The 9,721-nt window shown below is 36.7% G+C and overlaps 1 protein-coding gene across 2 annotated transcripts; it reads right to left on the bottom strand.

The window, feature by feature from the left end:
* Positions 1-3,529: 3,529 nt before the first annotated feature.
* On the bottom strand, positions 3,530-6,505 carry LOC135676615 (putative pentatricopeptide repeat-containing protein At5g59200, chloroplastic). Of its 2 annotated transcripts, none has more exons than XM_065187982.1 (2): positions 6,205-6,505; positions 3,530-6,131 (listed from the first exon to the last, which is right to left on the bottom strand). In XM_065187982.1, exons 1-2 carry the CDS (start codon positions 6,274-6,276, stop codon positions 4,161-4,163), a joined length of 2,043 nt encoding a protein of 680 aa, XP_065044054.1. In that variant the 5' UTR covers positions 6,277-6,505; the 3' UTR covers positions 3,530-4,160. The 2 variants fall into 2 exon arrangements, with proteins under 2 accessions (XP_065044054.1, XP_065044055.1); XM_065187983.1 differs by having other exon boundaries at positions 3,530-6,122; positions 6,205-6,504.
* Between the last annotated feature and the right edge of the window lie 3,216 nt (positions 6,506-9,721).

Below are 9,721 nucleotides of genomic sequence, written 5' to 3'. Positions count from 1 at the left end.
ATGCAATTAATTGTCTTATTTTTACAGGATTATTTTTCAGACAAACTAATATTTTAATATTTTAATAATTAATCAATAATGTAAAGTTTTCCAATTAGAACATCTTTTAATAAATTGTCATATTTTACAGGATTATTTTTCAAACAAACTAATATTTTAATAATTTAATAATTAATCAATAATGTAAAATTTTCCAATTAGAACATCGTTTAATAAATTGTCTTATTTTACAGGATTATTTTTCAAACAAACTAATATTTTAATAATTTAATAATTAGTTTAACGAAATAATTAGTCTGAATCATTGATTTAAAATATTCACAGCCAAGATTAAGAAGAACGCATGTCATGTGGCTGCAGCATCCATACTCAACAACTGCATTCCATGTATGTAACATTGAGCACCCATTCCATTCCATTCCATTTCATGCCAATGCCACCGACGCTGCAACGTTAACCTTCCATGACGTACTAAAAATGTAATATACATTTCGATGTGATTCATATTGGTTGGCAAACTTCCTTGTCAGTAATACGACGTTACCGAGAAAGACATGAAAGAGCCAGCCATCATCCATCGATCAACGAGAACCAATGTTCCACATATGTTTCATTCCTATCGACATACAATGAAAGAGCATCACACATCTGATAGATGTTGTTGGATCATTCTCTAATCCCACCTGGTCCCAAGTTGACAATAATTCGATGAGGATTACTACTTATTTCAAGCATCGGTTTCCTATGATCTGACCCACAGCGGATGCAAATCCACTTTCTGTGGAGTGCTCACGAGACAGCAGCCAACAACAGCTTTCGATCGAAGAAGCAAAACGAGATAAATTAGACAGAAACCAGAAGATCACATGAAAGATCGAAGCTGTTGATATTGGGATTGTGAAGAAATTTTCTAGACTAATTTTCTAGTTTGTAATGAGAAAGAATTGAATGATTATGTAATCTCTTTTCTTCTTTTCTTTCTCTTTGAGATTAAATCTAACAGTCAGTCATACAAATATCATAATCTCCATGATATGAATGATATGATTGATATGAGAGTCAATCCTGTTTTGATCATTCTTGGAGCCACGAGTTGTAATTTTCAAAAATCAATCATCACAAGTGGTAGCGATTCAAATCTCAACCCTACGACATGTAAGTATTTCAATTTTTAATAGTGAAAATTTTGATTTCTGTTTTGTTTCTTTCACTTGATGTATGAGGCTTTGGTTAAGAATTGTTATGATGATTATGATATTATAGGAATAATGAATGAATGATAGGAGATCAAACGATTAGATAAAAAAAAATAATCCTAAAAATATTCAATAAAGTATTTCAAATGCGATTATCCCGAGGATCATAAGGGCTACAAAAGCAAAGGATGCATGAGATTTTTTGTAAGAAGAATTTCAAGCAGATATGAAAGCAAACTTCAAACGCTAAGAAGAAAAAGAACTTGAAAATAAAGGAGAGAAGTTGATCAACAAATAAAGACTTATAGTGAAGATATCAATGGCAAGAGAGTTTTGGAGAAGATTATAATCATTAGCCCAAAAACGTTTGATAGCCACTATGATGATTATTGAAGAACAAAAGAATTTTTCTATATTGTTGTGTTAAGCAACTTATATGTTCTTTGAAAGGAAGGATGTGAACAAGTATTGATTGGATATGGAAAATGCATTTCAATCTGAACTTAATATTGCTTCCGAGAATAGCGAAAAGAAATCAAACAACCAATCACAAAGAACGAGGTGGAAGGGAAGCCAATCAAGACGAAAAGATACAAGTTCATTAAGAAAGCATGAATAACAAACTATGATAAAAAAAAATTTCAACAAAAGACCATAAAGAGGATGAGAAATATACAACGGAACTAACCATGAAGAGAAGAAGAATTACTATCACAAAGACAGGACACAATACTACAAGTGCAACAAGTTTTGTCACGACCACAAAGATTGCTATTTCAACACAAATCAACAAACAAACTTTTCATAAGAAAAAGAATATGAGGTGAACTTATATAATGCATGTTAAAGTGTTCAAGAACAGAAGGTGTATGTTGATAGTGCTTGTACTAATCACATGAGAGTAAAAAGAAGATTTTTTTTTTAATTTCCTGACATAACACCTCATTGCAATATAAAATTAGAATGAACAATGGTACACTTATAGAAATGAAAGGAAAGAGCACAATTGATGTTCAAACAAAAAATAGGAGTTAAAAATTTTCATAATGTATTATTTATAGCTCAAAACCTATTGAGTGCTGGACAACTTATGGATAATGAGTATTTTCTATATTTTGAAGGTGATATATGTACCATCTTTGATTCAAAAAAAAAAAAAAAAAGATAGAAGACAAATATTGACACAAGTAATAATAGTGAATAGGAGGAGCTTTCCAATCTCAAATATATAAATGATATTGGTAGGATAGCAAATGTGATGAATGATTCATGGTTGTGACACAAGAGGTTTAGTCACTTGAATTTTGATAACCTTTAGTTTCTTTATCTTTATGGCGGAAGGACTAGGAAGAAAAGTAAGGCATTTGTGAAGGATATATATACTTGGAAAGCATCAAAGGCAATTTAATAATTCCCTAAAGCAAGAAAAATTTTATAACTAGTGCATGCAGATATATTTGCAAACCCAAGAAGACTCTTTCTCATGCAGATAATAGATATTTCATTGATGATTCAATACACACGTATAACTTGGGTTTATTTTATGAGACAAAAAAATACAAAGTTTTTACTATTATCAAAAAGTTTAAATATCTTGTTAAGAAAGAAAAGTGGTCATTATTATATTGTAACTTCCCCTCACCCCTTCTTTTACCTGAAGCACTACAGGGAAAGAATATTATCAAAAAATGATTCAAACCAATTAAAAGATTATATCACCATTATTGATTGCTTCTAGAAGATACTAAAGGATTGGATCAAAAAAGTTGCCAATGCGTGAGGGGACGGAATGCTCAAGTCCGGCAACTGGATTTGAGGAAGGCCCATCTTAATTAATACTGCAAGTAAAGAGACTGGTTCCATGATTCAAACCCAAGTAAGTCACTCAGGTTGGTTGTATAAGAGGGCAGCCAGCCTTACACGATGCGAGGACTCACCCCTCCCTTGATGGAATGCTCAACTGACAGTTAAAAATTGATTGATAGGGAGGGCAAAGCGACTTGAAGCATAGTGGCTGTAGGATGGTTTGGTTGAAAGCTCAACACGGTTTAAAAGAATGCTGTAACTTGGCCAGATCATCAATGGGAGTGAGAGGAGCAACAATGGCGGAGGCTCATGGTGTCGTAGGGGACATAAGAAAATGTCAGTACGCATATTGACGAGGAAGGTTAAATGAGCGAAGGGAAAGTAGATCCGACACTTGGATTCTCATCTACTAGCTGCATGTTTGAGCTGTCGACCAGTTAAGACTGTTGTGGGGATGTTGGGCATGTCCCTATGCTTCTCTCTATGTTCTGCTATTACAGAAAACTAAAGTTCTTTTCCCATCAACATCACTGCAACAATTTAATATATTTCAAGTGTTGAAAGGACATCAATGTTAAAAGGGCATTTGTCTATCGGTCACAGTCTAAACTATACACAATATTGAATACAAATCCTTACTGAAATATCAAGTTGATGAAGTTTGGTGAGAATGACTACAAACGTCTATTTACTTTTTTCCTTCATTGATTTTGCGTTAGAGGAATAAGCAATGACTCAGAGGGCTAAACATTGCTAACCTCATTATATAAGGCCAGTGTTCTTCTCGAGTGACATGGTCTAAATCATGCTCTCCAATGCAGTGTCTTACCGTACGGTTCATAACTTTATAGTCCCCATAATGGCCAACTGGTATCCGGTTCCTTTTGATATATAATAAATCTTTGTCAAACGAGTCTCTGTAGAAGTTGTAGTACAGCTTGAACAGTAAGTATCATCGGCCACAGAATTCAGAAGCATACTGTTTGATCTCTAATTCTTCTCAAGCAGTCAGCCACAGCTTAATTTCTTCCACTAATGCTTTGCTCCGTAAGCTTCAAGAGTCCTTCGAAAAAGGCACAAGAATTTTGAGTTCATTTCTTCACTAATCCGTTCCTTCTCGCCGTGAGATCAACAAAAACAAGTACAGCTGACTTGTGTTCACCAGTAATCCCCACAAGAACAGGATCCATCTTCAAAATGGTGGAACCGGTTCCTGTCCCTCACCACGATCCTCCTCCCTGTTACCTTTGCAATGATCTTAATCATGGAATGGCAGTCACTGCACACTCTGAGGTTCTTCACAATTCGCAGTGTCGTACCTGGCTCGGTCGCGATCAACCCGAAGCATATCGCCAGCCTCTCACTGTGGATAGCCAAAGCCCATTCCTTCTCTTCCTCCTCTATGTCTTGCAACACAACATCCTTGGCTGGGACAAATCCTTCTTGCCTCAGCACACCGTTCAAATCCTCTAGCTTCGTGTAGATCTCTTTCCGCCGAGGGTGTCGAATGTCCCCCAGTAGGAACTCATGGATCTCGTTATCTACTTGAATGGAGCTACACCCTGGTTCTTTCAGTATTCCCTTTCCTCTCATATTCGCCCTGATCCTTGCAGCCTCTTTCCATTTCCCGAACGACGAGTAGACGTTGGAGAGGAGAACAAAGGTTCCAGAGTCAGCAGCTTCACTATCGATCAGAATCTGAGCTACCTTTTCGCCTAGGCTGAGGTGGCCATGGATCTTACAAGCACTTAGCAAAGCGCTCCATATAACATGATCAGGCTCGACTCTCATCCCTTTGGCAAACTCGTATGCTTCCTCTAGGCGTCCGACACGGGCAAGAAGGTCCACCACACAGCCATAATGTTCGATCCGTGGTTCTAACTCATAGTCCTTGGCCATAGATTCGAAGACCTCGAACCCCACGTCCACAAGCCCGCTGTGGCTGCAAGCATTCAGAACACCGACAAATGTTAGGTGTGTTGGTCTCACACCGTCTCTGACCATTTGCTCGTAGACCTTTAATGCTTCGTTGCTCCTTCCATGCATTGCTAGGCCAGCAATCGTCGAATTGTATGTCACTACATCCTTCTCTTCCATTTCATCAAACACCACAAGTGCTTCCTCCAGGCTTCCACATTTCGCGTACATGTCGACGAGTGCAGAACCCACGAAAGCGTTCAACCTAACATTGTTCTTTCCCACGTACGAATGAACCCATCTTCCCAGCTCCAGTGCTCCCAACTGAGAACAAGCCGATAAGATGCAAACGACAGTGAATTCGTTGGGTCGGACGCACTCCCTCTGCATCTCTCTGAACAAATCCAACGCTGCATTCGCCAGCCCATTCCGGACATACCCATCGATCATTGCGGTCCAGCATACAGCATCCTTATCTAGGACGCTATCGAACACCGCCCGTGCCTCCTCCAGCAAACCATGATCGGAGAGACTAGAGACCAAGATAGTTGCAGCAACAGCATCCGTCTCGGGCATTTCACCAAACACCAGTTTCGCGTCCTCGAATAGCGCGCACCTGGCATACAGCTCCATCAATCTCATCTTAATGGGCCGTTCACGACCGAGATCCAGCTTAAGCACCTGACAGTGAACCTGTCTGCCATCGGGAAGAGCCGACACCGACGCACAGGCTTTCAGAACATAAGCGATCACGACGGCATCAGGTCGGATCTGCTCGCCGACCATTCGGAAGTAAAGCTCGATGGCACTGCGAGGCGAGGCGAGAGCGACGTGCCCCTCCAAAAGGGCGGTATAGTGATAGACATCCGGATCGAGGATCGTCTCGAAGACTTGCAAGGCGTAGTCCATGGAACTGAGCTTGGAGCAAAGACGAAGCATCTTGAAGAGCACCAGGGGATTCCGGTCCTGGCCGGCCTTGATGACCATGGCGTGGAGCTGGGGGATTTGGCCGATGGATTTGCAGCTCTGCAGGAGGGGGATGAGCTGGTTCGCCCCATGGAAGGGCCGACTCTTTTTCTTGGACGCATGGCTTCTTGAACTCAAATTTGGAGGGAAGGGAACGGCAAGTTGTTGCGTGGAATGAAGCATCGTGGGCCTTCTGAGTGGATGGATGCAACGGAGCAAATTACGCTTGTAAAGCTTCTTAAGAAGCTTCAATCGAAAGATGTTAGGCTGCAAGAGAAAGAAAAGCAAAATATTGAAGGAAAAGATACAGAGGCCTCACCACCACAACTGAGTGAACGAAGAGACACCAGAACAGCAATACTGCAAAACAAGCAACAACTGGCAGTAGCATCTCTTGGTTGAGTTACAGGAGCGGAGGCGTGGCATTAGCAGAGACTGAGAGCAACCACAAGAATAGGTGGTATAAGAGACGCAACAATCTGATAAACATTTTTAACCACGGACGATGTGGAGGAGGAAAACCAAACTTGAGGCAATCATAACCTATCCGAGTTCAAGTTGGTAAGCTAAAGTAGCCATGAGTATTGAAAATGTATTTCCCAAAGAATGTTATTCTCCTCCTATAGACAAGCTTGAACAATACAATGATGTCCTGAAGAAGAGCAATTCTACTCCATTAGTTTATGGGCCTCTAAAGTTTGCTTCCCAAGCTCGGCAGGCAGTTCAACTGCCATGATCCCTCAGCACCCTTACTTGGGTTTTGTAAGGCAGAGAATCCCCCCCCCCCCCCCCCCCCATGGCTGAGAGATAGTCAGTCACTCCTCCATCAGTGATTTTGGCAATCTGAAATGATAAATCTTAAAAACATTAAGTTCAATGACAGTTATATTTAAGATTGAATACAGAAAATGATTTAATTTAGGCATTGGTTATCTATCAATTGGGACTATGCATCATCTACCATGGTATATTGCAACAAGAAAAAGTTATCTTGAGTTCAGTTACAATTCGAGATTATAATTGCTATGAATAAAGGTAAGAAGACTTGGTCGATGCTTGTATAGTCTTCAGTATCATCTAATGTCCAAAGTTTGCAACAATAGATCCAGCAGAAAAGAACCATATAAAGTATGTATCAACATATGAATAGAATTTACACATCACTCAAGTGCAATTTGTACTCATTTTTTTTTTTTTTTTTTTAAAAAAAAATTGCAGAGAGAAGGAACTGATCAATGAAGAATATAAATCGATACGATACAATGTTTCAGTAACCATTTAACAAGGCATGATATCCCAACTATTACATAGGACTTTCCTGCCATTATCTCTATCTGTTGCTTTGAATCAATATTCTTCGGTCTAATTTATGCATCTTGTCTAAATAATGCATTTATTTATAACCTTGGACATACTCCCTCGAGAACTTTTTCTCAACTTATTCTATTAGATGATGAAGCCTGATAAATTAATTTCTATTTGTCATCAACAATAAGTTCCCCACACTGGAAAATGGTACATCAGACTGCCGCAACTAATGGATTTCCAGTATTTTCGACTACACAACTAATGCAAAAGGACTACATGGAACAAGAATAAGCTGCTCACCTATGTTTCATGGCATGGCAATCAAAATGTATAAAACAAATGCATCTTAAAGCACATACTGCACCAGAGTCAATCAATTTTAGAAGACATCTTTAAAGGAACTGATTATGGAAAAGCAGACACAGTAAAGTTCAATGTTGTATTATGCAGTGACTTTTCTACCTCTGGCAACCGGTCAATGAGGAAAGCCTGCATCACTCAATGATGTCAAACTGCTAGAACTAAATCAGGACGGACAGAGTTTGAGAATTGCAAACCTGTAAAGTACCTCGAACATCGGGTCTTTAGGGCTATGACTCAATCTAGAAATTATTCATGCTGGTCCATTTGCTATGCTTTATGACTAGCTAACTCTACTTTTTGTTATAAAATCATTGAATATATTTTGCTCAATCTTACTTGCATCAGTGTGTGCAACTTTAACACCTTTCAACATGAGCTTTAACACCAGTGTCTACTCATGAAAATGATACAACTGCTAGAAATAATACTGTGCATTATTACCTTTTCATTGTTTGTGATAAATTTCCAATTTAAAACTTGTTAAATTTGATATAAAATCAATGTACGACCACGAGGTTGTATTGCTTCCAAAGTTCCACCTTATAGGAACATTTCACTTTCAACCATAGAACTCAAGAAAATCAAAGCCTCAAGCTGTCTTGAAAGAAGACTAAGACGAAGATCCTTTGCTAGTGCTGGTTCATCAACTGCCTAGAACTATAATCACCAACAATGTCTTCGTAAATTAACATGTATCGAATACATTATTCTAACTACAGATGACTAGATATAAACTGCATCTTCTCTTTTGAGATTTGTGGCATAAGATCTAGCATAATCCAAAATTTAACTCAGCATATCCACTACAATTCTGACTGTAGATGAGTAGATAACTAATATTCTTTGACTCTGACAATACTTGAAGTTCTTGGAGAAAATCCAACTAAGTTGATACAAAAGCTGAGGTATAAAGAAAATTCGAAATTCATATGCTATTATATCTATCCATTTATCAAAAATTAGACTGACCTTAAACTGCAGAAAAGATACTATGTGACAGCAAATTATGAATATCAAAAACTAACCTCCAGTATCTGCAGCCAAGATAACAGCATCTTTGTATTTCATTCCAATAACTGATGTGCCAGTCACAGAAGGATACCTGTTGATTGATTTATCCATTTCATCTTTTAAATAAATAAAATGATAAGGTGAAGAAGGAAATATACAGCTATCGTTATAAATATAAATATAATAGAACAAGATACTGATGTCAGAGCCACATAAGACAGACAATCTTGTAGCTTTTCTTAAAGGGGAAGTCATTATATTTCTCCGAGTACTAGGATTAAGTGTTGAGTAATAGTGCAAACTCAGAAAAATGGTGTGGTTTAGTATCACTTTTTAATTTTTGTATAAATTTAGGATGATTAATTTTTAAAATATGATATTTTCATATTGAATTTATGATCGAATGTAACTCTTTCATTTTTTACCAAACTTTTCAGGAACTATTAAGGTGAGATGCTAAAATATTTAACATTATTTTTTATTTTTATATGAATTTAGGATGATTAATTTTAAAATAAAATATTTTTATATTGAATGTATGATCAAATATAACTCAAGCATAATTTAAGTTAATTTTTATCAAACTAATTCAAACTTCTCCAAAATACTAGCACATGATAACAAGATATATAATATTATTATTTTTTATTTCTTATGAGTTTAGGGTAATTATATAAGATATAATTATATTTTTTTTTATAAATTTAGGATGATTATAATTTTTAAATAGGGTATTAGCCCCTAGGTAAGAAATATTGTAAATCTATATAATACCGCTACTCTTGAGCAATGCACCATTGGACATATGGGCGATACACTGCTTGGTGAGCAAAATCACCATTTATTTGAGGAAATATTTTTATTGAATCTATAATCGATTATAACTTGAGTTAATTTTCACCAAACTAATCCAAGCTTCTCCAAAACTATTGAGACATATTTCTAATTTATGATGGATTAAAAATATTTTATATAAAAATTAATATATTTTTTAGTATATTATGTGAATGATTGATGACTTTTTTTAGATAATTTAAGATAATTTTTATATAAGAATTAATATTTTTTTAGGATAACTTAAAATTTTATAATATTTTTATACAGAAATTAATATATTTTTTTAATATGTTTAATCAATGAGTGTAACTCGAGTA

This window comes from Musa acuminata, chromosome BXJ1-6 (genome assembly GCF_036884655.1).
Source record: "Musa acuminata AAA Group cultivar baxijiao chromosome BXJ1-6, Cavendish_Baxijiao_AAA, whole genome shotgun sequence".
In the NCBI taxonomy this organism is placed as follows: Eukaryota; Viridiplantae; Streptophyta; class Magnoliopsida; order Zingiberales; family Musaceae; genus Musa; species Musa acuminata.
This window is presented reverse-complemented; position numbering and strand designations above follow the sequence as displayed.

Coding starts and splice junctions, on each gene's coding strand:
- LOC135676615 (XM_065187982.1), bottom strand. CDS start 6,276: ATGCTACTGCCAGTTGTTGCTTGTTTTGCAGTATTGCTGTTCTGGTGT. Junction 6,132..6,204: donor TCGTTCACTCAGTTGTGGTG/GTGAGGCCTCTG, acceptor TTTCGATTGAAG/CTTCTTAAGAAGCTTTACAA.